Source organism: Rhipicephalus microplus, chromosome 4 (assembly GCF_043290135.1).
Source record: "Rhipicephalus microplus isolate Deutch F79 chromosome 4, USDA_Rmic, whole genome shotgun sequence".
NCBI classification, from domain to species: domain Eukaryota; kingdom Metazoa; phylum Arthropoda; class Arachnida; order Ixodida; family Ixodidae; genus Rhipicephalus; species Rhipicephalus microplus.
Window position 1 is genome coordinate 151,150,810 of NC_134703.1, and position 17,342 is coordinate 151,168,151.

The following is a 17,342-nucleotide window of genomic DNA, read 5'->3' on the forward strand; positions in this document are numbered from 1 at the left end:
AGTTATGTCGTTGTGATAGGCCTTAAGAATATCAGCTCAAAAGGAACGAGGCAATAATCGTTGATTGTCTGGGAGATCGGTGTGACGGTAAAGAAAAAAAATGTGGTTATTGAGCTTGAACTGCATCAACTTTCGAACGCGGGCATTAGACTGCCGGGAACGTTCTTGAATGCAGTCTACACGTTCACAGTAAGAGTACGCGAGTTGATGTGTTATGATGGAGCCATCGTTGTCAGAAATCTGGTCAATCTGTCAAATCTGTCAGAAATATGGTTAAGGGTCACACAGATAAGGAAGGACCATCCCAGCGTTCATTGCTGAAGTTAGAAGCGAGACCAGATGACAGCGCTAAAGGAAGACATCAGACAAACAAGCCAGTATGTCAATGACAGGGCACGTGCTGTCACTCATATGAAACCATCAGCTAAAGGTCACAGGTGATAAGCACATGCACCTTCCGGTGCACTGCACAGAGTGCAAATGTGTGCCTCTGTTGTCTGAAATGAAAGCACTGGCCCGTAGCAGAAATGCCATGGCACGCGAGCTTTCAAAGGCTTTTTACATAAAACAGAAAACCAATTGGGTTAGCTAAACATCGGTGTCACTGCTCTAAGATGCACAGAGCTCACGGACTTCACTGTGAGATCAAAATCTTTAGTTGTAACTCGTACTAGTGTTGGACCCTTTTCACAATCTGCAGATCCACTTGCCTATACTGTATGTTCACCCAACTAATGATGGCACCTGCCTTGCTTCAAGCAGAGAAGAGGTCATAGCTTCGCGTGTTGATGCTTGTCATGACAAGAAAGCAGTATACATTGTCAGCATCACAGTGCAATAAAACTGCACTTGAACACACTGGGTGCGTTAAGTTAAGGAGCCAGAGTGCGCTTTAGCCAGTGGAGTGCACTCTTAACAGTTACAAAGGAACTTCCAATGCGTGAATACGAAGTGTGCTCTACGCACTCCAATCCTGCGATGGTGTATCCAACTCTCTTATCTGATGAAGTGCATTCTCGTTCCCCCCTCGCTCCTATTGTGGAAACAATGCAACACTCGCTCTGTGGCACTTCCATGCCCATGAAAGCAGTTGGCAGAAATCGAAGTTACACTAAGCTCCAAATGACGTTGCACTCAAGCGCATTTGAGCGTATTCCTTCGGAGTATGGACCACGCTAATTTAACGCAGCCACTGTTTACAGATGCGGCTACTTGACATTAGTTGGGCTAAATGCCTCACAGGAAAGCTAGCTTTAGAATTATGGAAAAGGTCTATTACTTGAGATAACTGCATCATATCGCGACGAATGTGGGCACTTAAGGTAATGTTGGCTCTCATGAAAATGCTCCAGTCATAATAATGCTAATGTACTATGAACTGTAGACAGGGCAGACGAAAGTGAAATGTGCGCCACCCAGCCTTGAATTGTTCAGCCCATAAGCACAATGCAATTAGCATGCGAAAGACAAGAGAAGAAGAGCTCCCCTTTTGTCAAAGTCGCGCCAAATTGTAAAAGCCCACTGCAACAAATCACTGCCTTGGTGCCCAAACCAATACAGCTGCAAAGTTTCCCTTTACAAAATGAGCAGTTTGTCTTAATTGTTGCAGCCCCTGCCTCTGCTTCTGACAGTGATGATGTGCTCTTTTTCCAGCATTCTGCGAGGCTCTCTCCTAAGGAATGGCAATGGATTGTGCATACGAAGAAATAAAGTTCTCTTAGAAGTGAATACTGAAACACATCACACAAGAAAAGCACATATGCCTAGGTTTGTGTGAACGGTTTATACACGTCATAAAGTACAAAATGTCTTTGGACACACAAGTATTCTATGCAGTACACCTTGTTCAGAACATGATGATGTCATTGCAGCTTTGCGTAATTACATTAACAACAACCACCAACGATGTGCATACATAAAGAAGGCAGCCTGTAGTGCTTAAAAGTGCGTTGTATTCTTTGAGCACAATTTTGAGCAAAACATAATACTGACTGTTCATTGCTCATTTAAGTAGGACCAACACAAAAGTATAAGCTTACCCACTACAGCATATAGTGACCAGCATGGATGCTATAACAAAAAAATGCACAAGAAAGGAAAAGATAACAAACAGTTTAGGAACTAGTCAATATTCATAGTAGTACAAATGTCACCACACATTATGCAACATTTAATGTAAGCGTTCCGAGGCACAGCAGAAATAATCTGAAACAGATCACAACACTAACAATAATATGTCGCAACTTGTGTGCTCCAATTTTTTTTTTTCTGCGTGAACGTCAGTTTTTGGTACCAAAAGCGAATCAGAGCCCATGATACAATAGGAACGAAACAAGGTTCGACAACCTAAAATGTGAAATTCGTTGAGTAAGCTACAGCTGCACAGTGTGCAGAGATGATAATCATTGTTAGCAATATTACGTGCCCTGTGGCAAGAAGAGTGTTTAACATATAAACTTTTTTTCAAGAAAAGACACACCCACCTCAATAACAATATTTTTTTTTTTAAATCACCGATGTTTCATATTAGTTGAAATGTCTTGTTTTGAAAGTACTTTCATTGTGGTCAGTGTTTCTTCTCCTTTTGTAAGGCCTCCTCCTGACCAGACGAGATTCCGCCAAACACCGGATTTCAAAGACAACTTTTTATACCATGAGTGTTGTGCCATCTTTAAAAGTGTTTTAGCTTTCCCTATAGCAAGTAAGCATTTCACCTTGACTTGGGCTCCCTGCTCTGCAATGCAGCTGCATGCCATTAAAATCATGCATGTAAGTAGGCCACAGAAAATAGCAAAGATTCATAATTGGCAGCGCTGATGTAATATTGCCTGCTGCAAATTTTTTCCAGAATATTTACAGAAGGCCTTGGACACTGGTGAGAAGGTGACACAGTCAGGTAGTCTCAAAAGTATACTCTGTTTCAGTAGTTCCATGCAGCACTGTAGAACCTGCAGTCCTTCTTGACTACTCAAGAGGGCAAGCACGTCTAAACGTATTGTTTGGTGCCCAGTCCACTGAATGTGGCAAGCACTGTTAGCATTGAGCTTGCCCACCGTCGTACTTTCTTTCCTTGAACAGAAATTGTGTGGGACTCTGTGCAAGACACCAAGATGAAAGTCATCCAGCAACTTTTCTCAATCATGGCCCCTACCACCGTGAAATGGCACCATGGGTGACAACTACGTCGGCGAACCGCATCGTCTACATCTGCTGCGGGACGCTTCGAGCTGCTTGCTTCTTGTTTCACATTTTTCCCGCCAGAAGTGCGGATGTCATCCGTGTCGTTGCCAGGCACGATTCCAGCAGTTAACACAGCGACCTAGTCTGCCCGGTATTCAATAAAGCGCAGCGTAAAAACAAATGACGTGCTGGTGGCTAAACAAGTGGCATCAGCAATCCAAGATTAGAAAAAGACTAAGACACGTATTGCATGCCTTCAGAGATTTGGGAGGCGCTTATTGATAAATTGTTTCAGTGTGGCTGTCAAAAACAGAGCCGCAACGCATGAAAACTGCGTTGTCGAAGCTTGAGGACATGAATATAAAGCAAACGGAAGCATCAGTTCACAGCTTACAAGCTACACAGCCCATGGCACCGGACGGAACACTTCCCAATACTGGATCCTCTGCGGCGCTGCTCTGGCTGTGCCAATACACACAAAACTTCAGGCAATGTTAAACCAATTGTTTGTACTTTAGAGATGAAAACTTAATTCGTAAGAGCCCCAGTGGCATTATTTCTTTTGACATTTGCAGGTTATAAACAAGTGAGAACTATACCTGTTGCATCACAGAGCCTCAAAAAATGTTTTATATAAAAAATAGGATAGAATTCCCTGCAAATCACAGTTTCAAAACACAGAGAAACATTCATGTGGAGATATTCCGATCAGATAGCTTGTAAAGGTGATGGGGACACGCAACAGATTCCAAACAGGGGCACTACATCGCACTTCAAAAGACTCTGTGCTAAAAAATCACATAGCCTTCGCTCTTCTGCACAGAATGCATGAAACAGAATGTAGGAAATGACATTGGTGTCGCAAATCGTAGCATGACAAACAAGTGACAAATAAAAGCATGGAAACGAGGTTAACATGCCCTGCCTTAACATTACCACAAAAAGTAAAAGTGCAGTGGGAAGGGCATGGGAAGACATTTTAATTTACTCAACATAACACATATCTCTGACAAAAGCAGCATAGCAGAACGAAAGTTTATTTTACTTTGACTCGTAGGCAAGACTTCCTGACCGAAGTACCAGCCAATAAATCTTCTAAAGTACGGTATGCATCACGTAACGGGAGAATGCCATGTATGTACAAAACGGCTATGCTGACTATTCAGAGAATAAAAATTAATATCGCTAAGAGGAACCAGAAAAAAATATCAATGGTGCCTTCATTTCTAAATGCAACGACACGGCACACACGCAGCATAGACTGAAAACCAAGCACATCAACATGGGTCTCCGGTCAAGAAAGCTTGTGCCATTTGAATGCCTTCACCATTTACACGTATCTGACTCTAGCAAACGGCCGCGACATGACTGCAGTGAATGCCCTGCGCAACGTGAAGTAACGCAACGGTGTCAATGCATATGCAAACAATGAGACAAGCTTCCATAATTTCTGCGAGGGCGTCACAATGAGACGAGGAAGAAGTCAGAGTGAAAACTGCACATGGAGACAAAAACACATTGCCGTTTCACGGCTGATCAGAAAAGCCGGCCTGAATGCACTAGCATGCTTGCACAAGGAGGTTCACCACTCCTTCTCAACCCTCGAACCAGACGGGCGCACGAATACACTCAAAGTTCATTATAACCAAGTCACACTTGCCACAAAGATACTTTGTTATATCCGAAAATTCATTATAAATGTGTTACACTTAAGCCTAGGTATACCGAACTCAGCTACAAATAATTAAATAAAAAATAGTGTTGCAATAGATATAGTGTTACCAATATACCTTTATGACGAATTTTCAGATACAATAAACTTAAAGGAGCCATGGAACACTTTTAAAGTAACCATGGAATGTATTTAATAAAAAAGGTAATTTCCAAACGAATTTAACGGCACAAAAATTTTAACAATTCGTCCAGTGCGAGTGCAGTTACAAAGAATAGTCGCACGCTGCAATCACATTCTCTCTTCTCTCGTCCCAGCGAAAGCACCGGAGGCTAAGCAGAGGGATGGCAGGGGCAAAGAAAATACGTCACACATGCCTCGTGACCTTGAGCACTTTTTTTTTCTTCATATACGCGACTTTTTCCGTGTGATCGTGCGTGTACACGTGGACAGTTCGCGGCCTCCCGCGGTGATCCCTGTAATGACCGAGCGCGCCAACGCTGACTTAGCCAACTGCTGATAGATGGCCTTCTCCTCACGATTTTTGGGCATCTTCCATCATTTCTTGAGAAAAGAGAAAGCAATATTAAGCTGGCTTTGATCATTTATTGTGAGTTACAGGCCGCGTGCTACATTATAATATTTGGCTCATGAGTTCTCGGGAGCTTCTACTACCGATCGGCAGCGTTTTTCTCACCATGCTCAAAAATTGTTGCAGGGCCCCTTTAATTCAATAATTATAAGATTTGAGTTTAGTAGCACTGCAGCTGTGACAAAACGGTTCTTCATTTTCTTCATTAGAAATGATAGGTTGTTATATTAAGGTTTAAGTGTACTTAATAAAAGTGACAACAAAATTATCAAGGCACACTGAAAAACCTACCTTTGGAAGTAACTATACCAGCACTGGTTATTTTCAAAAGTATGCGGACGTTTTGTACCCGTAATTTTTTCAATATGAGCACGCTCTTTGAAAATTCAGAAGCTATTCTCTAATTGTAAAAAAGGGGGCGATCAAAGCTCGGCATGGGCAAGCCTGAGCGACTGCTTTTGTTTTTTCTTTCAATCGCATTGAGTATGGCTCCCTCCTAACTTGAGTGTTTCGTTTTTTTATAGGTAACGGCCGTCCCTGGAACACAGTTCTCAGGCTGAATCGGCCAGGTATTTTTTATATCCTTTCGAGCGTTCATCAGCTCGTAGAATAGCCTCAAGAAAGGACCATCCCACAATCATAAGGGTCAGGAATGCAACTTTCTCGAAGCTAAACTTTTTCTGAAATGTGCAATTCCTAATATGAACTTAACATGTCGTTCAGGAGATAACTTTCAGCCTGCCAACGCTAAATACTCTTTCAATGAAGCACTGATAGCAAGTATACTGCCTCCCAATTGTTCTTTGCAGTGCCAGTGCAATAAATTCATCCACTTTAGATCAGTTCACATTGGGCAAGTATAGACAAGTGGCTGAAGGGTCGGCACGCTAGCTTTCAGACCAGGGGGACCCAGGTTCGAACCCCAGCCTTGGGAAGCAAGGTTATTTAGTTTTATTTAATTTCCTTGGTTCATACCAGCTGTAGGCGAGGAAAGTTTATTTTTTTTTAACATCGCCAGCTTCGAAAGTCAGTCAATACAACACTGATAAATGCGAGTGACGCTGAAAGTCCACCTCACAAGCTGAAAAACCTGAGTGACTGATGTCTTTCAAAAGAGTGAATAAAATTTTCATTTACCATCTGCATTTCTAACATCTGAACTGCTTTTGATAATAAAAAATATTTCAGTTCAATAACTGTACAGACCATTCTTACATTGATATCGCCATGTCTCTTTGGATGCTGATGCTTAAAGGAAGGTGTCTATGACGGGTTTGTGGCTTCTAAAATACTTGCATCAACTTCAGTTAGAAAGACCTAGTTTCTGCTAACCAGAGAGAACTTTCACAGGGGTGAGTACTTCGACAGAACCAAACACATGCTAATGCCCTGCTTACGCCTATATCATGGCTTGCCATTACTATCCTTATTCTTCCAATAGACAAGCTAAGCAAACTCAGATATAAAGAAACTGCATCTTTGCATCATCATCACAATGGGGGCAGCACATGACAGTTTTCACCACATTGCACTAAGACAGAACCAATCACTTTTCAACTTAAAACAAAGGTTTAGCTGCACATTGTAGGTGATGCAAAAAGTTATAACAGAAAAGTTTATATCTTTATACAGTTGAAGCCCTTTATAAGAAATGTGGATCGGGGAGCAATTCTTGTGTTTTGTATGAGGTGCTTTATAAGCAGGGTGCCACGCGTGCATTTTCTTATTGACACTTAATTCAATGTAAACACACTACCATCTCTTATAATCCCCCCGCCGTGGTGATCTAGTGATTAAGCTACGCTGCTGCTGACCTGCAGGTCCCGGGATCAAATCCTCGTTACTCAGAGGCCCGTGGGCTCAGATTTAGGTGCAGGTTAAAAGACCCCAGGTGGTCGAGATTTCCGGAGCCCTCCACTGTGCCGTCCCTCATAATTGTATGGTGGTTTTCCGACGTTAAGCCCACATATCAATCGATCAACAATCTCTTATAATCAATGTCTCTCATAAAGGGATTCGCGTGGAGCATTAAACAAAAGTCCAACAGACACATACATAAATGGAAGGCCATGTGATCAGGTATGCTACAATTGTTTAGTCTTTTGCAGCATCAGGCACTGCATGCCATATTTTACAACTTTTCGTGAAGAAACAAAGTATAGGTTTTCCCTTATTAGGGAAAACATTGCTCTTCTTGGACACTACAAAACACATTTTTCCATAGGCGAGGCTCTTTCGGCTGATACCACCAGCAAGTGTCTGTCCTATTAAGTAGATCTTACAATGGGAATCCAGCTGATCAGAAGACTTATGTAAATGCCAATACAACAACACATTTTGGTCGAATAATTTTGAATCGAATTCGAATAGTTTATTGTGAGCGCGACAACAAATGACTCTTTATTCTCTTTGATATCATCATCACCTGCTCATCTTCTTCATCTGTAGACATCATCACCAGCGTGATTTAGCTCGAGCCTGGCTCAATAAACCGGTTCCTCACAAGTGATGGACTGTGCTTTTCGTTCCCTCAAGTCCTCTCGCCCGTTCTCGCTGGAGCTCCGCTCGGGTCGTCGCATACAACCCCCTGCCATGGCGGCCCAAGAAAACCCTGGCCCATCCAACGTCGCCGTCCTACTGCAGCCACCGCCACCCGCTCCGCCCAACAGCATTCGCCTGCGTGATCCACCTGTGTTTTCCAGTCTCCGAGGCGATGATGTCAAAGACTGGATCAAAAACTACGACCTCGTCAGCGATTTCAACAGGTGGGACAATCCACAGAAGTTGCGCAGCGTCCCATTTTATTTGTCCGATGTTGCGAAAACTTGGTTCTGGAACCACCACCCGGATCTTCCCGACTGGGACACTTTCGAGCAGCAAATTCGTCAGATATTTGGTGCCCCTGCAGTTCGCACTGAGGCAGCAAAGAAGAAACTCGCTGAACGCACGCAGCTGCCGGGTGAATCTTACACCTCTTATATCGGGGATGTACTTGCACTGTGCAAGCGCATTAACACCGGCATGTCTCAGAACGGCCAAATACGCCACATTATTAAAGGCATTAACACTGTCGCCTTTAAGGCCCTCGCCACGCAAAATCCTGCCACCACCCAGGACGTGATAACCATCTGTCAGCGACTTGACAAGCTTCAGCCTCTTCACCTTTGCTACGATTCCACCGACTTTCGTTTGCCTGCACCCCTCGACTTGCGTGCGCTTATTCGGGACATCGTTCGTGAAGAGCTGCATGGGCGCTGCTCTTCCTGTGCTGCGGAAGTTACTTTCCCTTCTGAAAAAGATAGCTTACGAGACCTGATTAAACAAGAGATCGCCTGCGCATCGGGTCCGACGTGTTCCAACAGTCCCTGCGTGCGCCAGACGCGCACGTACGCCGAAGTTGCCGCGCTCTCTGCCGCACCCACCGTTTCTGTGCCTACAACAGCACACCATACGCCTGTGGCTTTGTTATCACCGCCAGCGCGTGAACCACCTTACTACGCACCTCAGCGCCCCCCTCGACCAATCTGTTACTACTGCGGCTATCGAGGACATATCGCTCGGCTTTGTCGAAGGCGCCAACAAGACGAGCAACGCGGCTACGCTCCCAAAGAACATCGAAGCTTCCGTCCGACCATGAACTACCTACGACCACCCTCCCGATCGTCCTATTACCGTTCACCGTCTCTTACTTACCATACGGACATGCCTGGGAATTCCCGTACGTCTCGCCGCAGGTTGCCGTTCAGTGTCGCTTCTGCGGCCCGCCTCCAATTCCACGAACGCCCACGCGGAAAACTCCCCAATGCAGTTTTAGGAGGGGAAACAGCATCCACCGGACAGCTAACAATTCCTCCAGAGCGGCCATCGAATTTGATAGTAGTGTTTGTAGAAGGTGTACGCGTTGAGGCTCTTGTAGACACTGGCGCTGCCGTTTCGATTATTCGTGCCGATTTTTGTCCCCGCCTTCGAAAAGTCACCACACCTTATGGCGGCCCAACTCTACGTGCGGCGACCAACGCTCTCATTCGTCCACTTGTGAGGAACCGGTTTATTGAGCCAGGCTCGAGCTAAATCACGCTGGTGATGATATCTACAGATGAAGAAGATGAGCAGGTGAGGATGATATCAAAGAGAATAAAGAGTCATTCGCTTGTCGCGCTCACAATATATACAACATACAAAGAACAATAGGCATATTTATCATAACCTAACCAACCTGCACAATATGTTTATATTTAAATAAAGCCTCTATGCAAATTTTTTTTTTGTTGTTCAGAGGAAGTTGAAACAACTTTGACTAGTAGCAGAATCTGACCTTTGGTAGGATGCAAGTGACAACCTGTAAAATATGTAACATGCCAAAATTTATTATACTTGGAGCATATAAGTCATCATAACAAGCTTTTAAGCTTTAAAAAAAATGATGAATTGATTTTAGGGTAATGTGTTCATTTAAGCAAGCCCTGCAACACTTTTTCAGGTAGCAATGGAATGGACTCACTTCAGAAGCTTGTTGCCTCACAAATTCACTGCTGCAAACATCTTTAGAATTCGCCCAGTATGAGCGAAGTTGATGAGATTTGTTGCACGCTGCAATTTCATTTTCTTCTCTCGTTTCCACGAAAGCACTAGAAGCTAAGCAGGGAGAGATAGCATGAGGAAAGGAAATATGTCTCGCATAACTCGTAACACTTGGGAACTGTTCCTCTCTTTTTTTTCCCTCGAATACGCAGCTTGTCAGTGGCATCGCGCACGTTTGTGTGGACAAAAGGTGGCCTCCCGCCGTGGCCCCAGTAACGACCGAAGGCACCATGCTCAAATCAGGTAATGGCTGATATAACGGCTGTGACGAATAATTTTTGAGTTGGTGGCGTCATTTGCCCAGAGAAAAAAGCAATTTTTATCTCACAATGAGAATTTATTGTGAATTGCAGGCCACGTGCTGCGTGACAATCTTTCGCTCATGTGTTCTCGATAATCTCGACCATCGATTGCCAGCGTTTTCTGACCACACTTTTGGAATTCAAAAAGTGTTGCAGGGCCCCTTTAAAGGAATACTGACACAAAAGTTTTGGCCTAGCGTTTTCTTGCTGCAATGTGTTCCTGAGGGCCTCTTAGTCATAACATGATACATCGTTTTCTGCAGCACGTGACAGACAATCGATCACTGGCTCGTTATTGCTGACCAGTGCCAGTTTCAGTTTCAAAAAGGACAAGCCACCGAGTGAAACTGTCCCCACCTAGCTGGTGCAACGCTTGACCATGTCAGCAAACGAAACTGGGACGCACTTCCACGTGGTTTGCATCAAGAACTTTTTTGAAGAGAAAAAAGAACAGCAATATCATCAAACACAAAACTTTCAACGCGTGCACCAAGGCCACGGACTCGCGAACAGCTGCCGAGTAAAGGACTGACCACGCGCACCTGTGGCAACACGTTGGTGCATGGCATTTTGACGCGGCGTCGCGCCCTCTTCCTATGGAGAGAGAAAGCGCAGGAACGTGTCGTCAGGCCTTCGTAGTCTGCTGGAGGAAACATGACTGAAGAAAAAATGGCGGCTATGAAGTCCTCATAACTTGCGGCAGCATGGTTACGTGAGAAGAGTTAGCGGTCCCCAAGGGTCCCTTTTGATGGTGTCTATAGCACAGTGGAGTCGACCGCTCACGCAAGCTTCAAAACTGATTTAGGATACCTTCTAGGCAATATTTGCTGTTGATATGCGCATGTTCCCAGTAATCGATTCCGCAGGTTTATCTAGGTCGCGAAATTTTGTGTCAGTGCCCCTTTATATTTAAAGTGAAGCATTGCGGCAGAGCGAAGTTCATCTGTGTAGGTGCTTTCACGGTACAGCACTCTACACTGCAGTGAAACCACTGTTACAGGCGGTTCGATACGGACTAATATATACAAATTCATTCATTGCGAACACTTCGAAATTTTCAATAATTTAAATTTTATTCGAAACGAATTTGAATACTGTACTATTCCTTCAAATATTCCAAACATTTGAATATTCACACAAGCTTAAACAACACAGCTGTCTCGGCTGCTGACCCGCAGGTCGTGGGATCGAATCCCGGCTGCAGAGGCTGCACTTTCAATGAAGGCGAAAATGCTGTAGGCCCGTGTACTCGAATTTGGGTGCACGTTAAAGAACCCCAGGGGTTAGAAATTTCTGTAGCCCTCCACTATGACGTCTCTCATAATCATATGGTGATTTTGGGACGTTAAACCCCATATATCAATAAATCAAAATAACACAGCTGTGACTAACAACACACGCAACAAAAAAAGAGAAACAGGTGAGCTAGAAATATTAATCTCATTGAACCATCATTAATAGACTAAATAGTAGAGAAAACGAAAAAGAGCGCTGATAGTTTTCCTGCTTTGTATTTTCATATCTCCATGATGCTGTCTGTAAAGTGTTTGTAAAAGAATTCGCCATTGAATAAGTGCTCAGTGCTTTCGTGCTTCACGATTTCTTGTTCAATATTATGACCAAGGGCCCTCCTAGTTACAAAATCAGCTCTCTGATTAAGGCATGCACGAATGTGATATGATCGTCCTTCACCGGATCAATAAAATAGCAGTCTTTTCCTCACAAGCAACAATAAACCTGTATGCACTCACAGGCAGGCCTTATTTTGCGTGATAAGGCATTTCACAACACCCTGTAAACATTACTGACTGCTGGCAGCGATATGTAAAGCTCTCATATGTTTAAATACCGAACTACTCATTCCAAAATACACCACAAGTACTGCACTTCGCCACACAAATAATTGCAAACCTCCAACTACTTTGGCCTCTTACGGGAAATGCATAGTTTCATTGTAAATTGTCAACAATGATATATAACGCTTTAGTAAATCTCAATATAATAAAGGACCTCTTACATTCAAAAGCAATGCAAGTGGGTGCTTAAAGGACTTGCCTAGGGTGTTTCCTAGCTTCTTTACAAGTTTCACTCGCAAAAAACTGCCCCTATTATTATTATTCGGCCACTGGATGTAAATCGGGCGTATAAAAAATACTCATTTTCCACCCAGTGTCTCCATATGAAGGGCAGCCCTGAGCATAGTGACACAGCACTGAATGCCATCGAGGGCCTCGTTCCCACGAGGAAAGAGGTTAAGGAACCCGTGCGGCAGGTCATCCAGTACACGCATAGTGACCTGGCAGCCCAGAGTGCGCAACTTCTTGGCGAACATGATCATGTCGTCTAAAGCTGGATCAAAGTGAAGGCACTGCACAGAACAAATGAAGAAGCACTCTGTGTCATAAAAATTGATAAAATTGGTAACTATTGCACCCCCAAAATGCCATATCTTTCACAGTATGACTGGTTGTTTACTTAAAAAACTGCGTGTTATGGCCTTTTTATCATAATCTGTGTTATGCAGTTAAGGGGGGGCGCGGCAAGTAAAGTGCCGATTTTGGTCAAAATATGCGATTTTCTGATTTATTTTTTTTCGTAATCTTCAGACCTTCAACTTCCTTGTTCTAAAATATTACAGCGAAACGTGCGCTACAAATCCCGCAAATAGTGTTTTTGCCGAGGCTAGTCGCCGAAAAGTGCGAAAAAAAAGCCCCTGAAACGGTGTTGTTCACGCAGCACAAACGCGCCAAGTTGTTGACCGTGGGCCGCCATTTTGGTAGCTTTGGAAAGAGGAGAAAGCCGGCTTCCCGATGGTCGCGGTCTCGTATTTCGCCGAGTGAAAATAAAAGCGCGAGGAGCAAGTAAAAAAACGAAAACGAAGAACGGCAATTGGCTGCGCGGGTCACGTGGTAGCAGGCGCGACCTCTTACTGGTCAAAGCTGCGCCGCGCACCTTGGCAACCTTGGAAGCGCGAGCGCATCTGCGGCCGCCGTGTCGAGAATCATCCGGCGTGCGCTTCGTTTTTTGCCAGTTTGCTGTTTTTGTGATAGTTCGCGTGCTTTTTTTACCAAGCTTTGTTTACACCGGTGGTCTCTTCTGAGTGCTTGCTCATACTGCGGTGCTATGTTGCCGCAAAAAAAGTTCCGGAGCGTCCACAAGTACGGCAAGCGTCGGAAAGCTTGGAACAAAGGGCAGACGACTGCGGCTGCCGTCCCAGTCGCAGTTCCGGACGGAGCATGCTCTTCAAGCGTCACGGAGCCTCTACTCAGACCCTTCGCTGATTGTTGTGAGGCCGAGAGTGTGGAAGGTGCCACATCGTCGTATGTCAGACCGCCGGATGCCGTCGACCGTGATGGACGCTCTCGCGAACCCGATTGCGGTGGCACCGCGTCGGCAGCCGTTGCAACTCCGGGCGTGCGCGCGTCGAACATTCTATCGCGAGTTTCGGCCCAGATTCCGAGCAGTGAAGAAATCGCGCAGCGGGCGCAGACAAGGCGGGATGTTTTGGATGCTGTAGCATCGAAGTCCGCTTCAAAGCGGAAGCTCGAGCTTCTGAACGAAGGCTGCGACGAAAATGACGGCGGTAAGGACTCCACATTCTTCATTGTAAATAAGAAGATGCTGAACGGTCTGCTTTCGTCAGTAAAGTGCAACAAGTGCGACGAAGGGTCGATACGCCTCGAGACTACGCACTGCCTTGGACTCGCGGCGAGGATGGAACTTTTTTGTGACAATTGTGGCAGAGTGAACAGTGCGTGGTCGTCCCCGAGGTGCTCCGGGCAACAAAAAACGAACCCCTTTGAGGTAAACGTGCGTGCTTTGAGGGCTGTGCAGTCAGTTGGCAGAAAACAATCTGCCATAAATGACATTTTTTCTGCGATGGACATTTCGCATCGAGCACTGCACCACAAGTCCTACCAGAGACTGCAAAGGAAGTACAGCCACCCTGCCACCACATCAGCTGCCACCCGCATTGAAGCAGAAAGTGCACAGAAGGTGCATGACATTTACAAGGACCTAGGAGGAGTGCCAGGCAACATTGACGTCATTTACGACGGCACGTGGATGACGAGGGGGCACACAAGTCATATTGGCGTGGGCTGTGTAATCGAGCTGTACACAGGCTTGGTCTTGGACCACTGTGTCCTGTCCAACTACTGCCAAGGCTGTGCTGTTGGCCCCAAGCCTGGTGACGACAACTATGAGGAGTGGCTTGAGAAACACAAGCCACAGTGCCAAAAGAACACCGATGCTAATGCAGGCCAAATGGAAGTAGAAGCAGCTAGGATCATGTTTGAAAGATCGTTTACCAAGTACAAGCTTCGATACATCAATGTGCTCTGCGACGGTGACAGCCGTACGTACCTTGCCCTCACGCAAGACAAGGTGTATGGCTACATGGTGATTAAGAAACAGGAGTGTGTGAACCATGTGAAAAAAAGAATGGGCACTTCCTTGCGCAACCTTCTTGATGAGCACAAATCCAAAGGCCGAGGACTGAGCATGGGTGGCAAAGGCCGGCTGACGCAGGGCCTGATAAAGAAGTTGACGAATTATTATGGCTGGGCCATTAAGAGCCACCCCAACGATGTTCCTGGCATGGAGAGGGCCATCATGGCCACTTATTACCATGTAACATCCACAGACCAGGATCCACACCACAACCTGTGCCCAAGTGGGACTGACTCCTGGTGCCCGCACAATCAGGCATTGGCCAAGGGAGAGCCGCTGCCGCCTCACAAACATAAACTGCCCCCTCACGTGCGAGTGGCACTGCTGCCAATCTACAAGCGCCTCTCGAACAAAGAGCTCCTTGAAAGGTGTGCGCAGGGAAAAACCCAGAACGCTGTGGAGAGTATGAACAGCCTCATTTGGTCACTCCAGTCCAAGAGCCAGTTCGCCTCCCTTCGAAGTGTGGAAAGTGCAGTTGCAGATGCAGTCTGCCGTTTCAATGGTGGCTGCAAGAGTGCGCTGCAAGAGATCACTGCTCAACTGGGCTTCAATCCAGGAGACTGCTCTTTGCGGCGAGCAGCCGAAAAGGATGCCAAAAGGGTAAAGAGGGCTCAAAAGGCGCATTGTTCCACGACAAAGAAGCGCAAAACTGGGTTGCGCTCTACAGAGGCCAAGGCCACAGCATCTCAGGATTACTGCCCAGGAGGATTCTGAGTGTTTTAGGCATGTTGTGAACTTCCAAACAAGAGTGAACTTTCAAAGTCAGTTTTCTCAACTCTTGATTTTCGCCTATGTGCCTTCGCTAGAACATCTGTCATTTTCTAACAAAGACTGATAGAGTCGTTCCGTTTTTTGCACTAGGCTCAGGAGGCCTTTAGCAGTGCAATAAAGCTTTATCTCTCTTCTTACTCATCATTTAAAATTTTTAGAACACATTTTATAATTACTGCGATGTGTGCGCAAAACAACATCCATGTTTTGGAAATTTTATTTATGGTTACAAGAACTAGAAAAATCAACTAATAGCTTCTTTGCACAAGTTGATGCTTTGGGAACATAATAATATGAAAAAATAATTTCATTTAGCAATAATTATCTCTTTAAGTGTGAAGAGCATTAATTAGTATAATTATGCTTGTAACTCAAAAAGTACAAGAGGTATTTGAAAACGGTTTTCATATTTGGAATCCTCACAATCATCCACATACACACACCAAATTTCATCACAAACAGTACATTAATAAAAAAATTAGTTTTACTTGCCACGTCCCCCCTTAATCTCTGTGCATTCTCAAATAAGCTGGCAAAATTTTAGTGCATGTGGCCGGGTACTCAATTTAAAATTGATTATTTTTATAAACACAGGAGTGGCCCGAGAGTCACGCAACACAGGCACACTTGCGTGCGTGACGTAACAAGCAACTAGCTACATGGTAGCTGTGCAAGCATCAGCATTACAGCGAATGCTACTCTTCTATTGTCAGCTGCACATGAAATTGATATATTTTAGCTTTCTTCATTCCAGCACTAAAGCTGAATGATATGCAGTGGCAAAAACTTAAGCAAAGACAACAAGATTGCTGCTTGCTGCACGTTACGTCACACGTTACTATGGCAAATGGTGGTCGCCGGCAAAGGGCGTGGTTTACAGCTGGCGGCTTCTAGGGCTCGTTTTGCACCGACATATTCTTTTGCGGCACACTTTTTTCATCTGTGTAGACGTAACAGACTCTCCTACTTCTAGTTTTCACTGAAGGCCACAAATTTTTGGGTGGCTGTGTCACAGCCCTTTTAATGGAAGTTGCAGCAATAACTTAGAAAGCAAGAGAGCTGCAATTGAGACAAGAACTATAACAAGTATCACGACATGCAACTGGGGCCTCTGCGTATATACCAGGCCTTAGAAGACGTGGAATATGCACAGAGCGATTAATCAATACAATGCGTATAAAAATAGCATCACAGAGCACTCAGCACATTATGCAAGCCACCACACAAATTGGTAGCTTTGTCCAAAGCCGAAGTGTTTAAAGTCACAAAAACGTTCACGACGGCACCAAGAGCATTTAAGATTGATAGCATGATAAGGGGATTCCTTACAAGCATGGCATTGGCGCACAAGTAGACATCAAAACTAAGTTTTTCGACACATGTCAGCATATATAAATGCCTGAATAAAAATAATTTGTTGTGATTTAACTCCACACTTTCTCTTTAATCAGCTCATACCATGCATACGATGGCATACACACCTGCTCAGCAGTGAGCAGAACACACAATCCATGGGTGAGTAGAACACACATTGAAACAGTTCTCAATTTATAATAAACAAAGCTTTCCCATTCTATAAACTATGAATGATTGAATGAATGAAATGTGCACTCATGTTGCTGTGATGCAGAAGCTTTCAGGATTCCTCAAAGGTGAAAGTGAAGGTTGCCAAGTCAAAAAATATTTCGGCTTATTCAAATAACAGAAGCAGGACATTTATTGTAAACACATGCTCTGTGAGTGACTCTGAATAATGTGTTTAAATTGTGCGATTAAAGTGATGCAACTGCCG

At 44.6% G+C, this 17,342-nt stretch overlaps 1 protein-coding gene across 2 annotated transcripts in view; it reads right to left on the minus strand.

Moving 5' to 3' along the window:
* Positions 1 to 1,764: 1,764 nt before the first annotated feature.
* LOC119172409 (hormone-sensitive lipase) overlaps positions 1,765 to 17,342 on the minus strand; it is a 33,686-nt gene continuing 18,108 nt past the window's right edge. For both annotated transcript variants that reach the window (XM_075893749.1, XM_037423491.2), the window contains one exon: positions 1,765 to 12,695. In XM_075893749.1, coding sequence (XP_075749864.1) covers positions 12,483 to 12,695 — 213 coding nt within the window. In that variant the 3' untranslated portion in view covers positions 1,765 to 12,482. The remainder of the gene's footprint in view (positions 12,696 to 17,342) is intronic.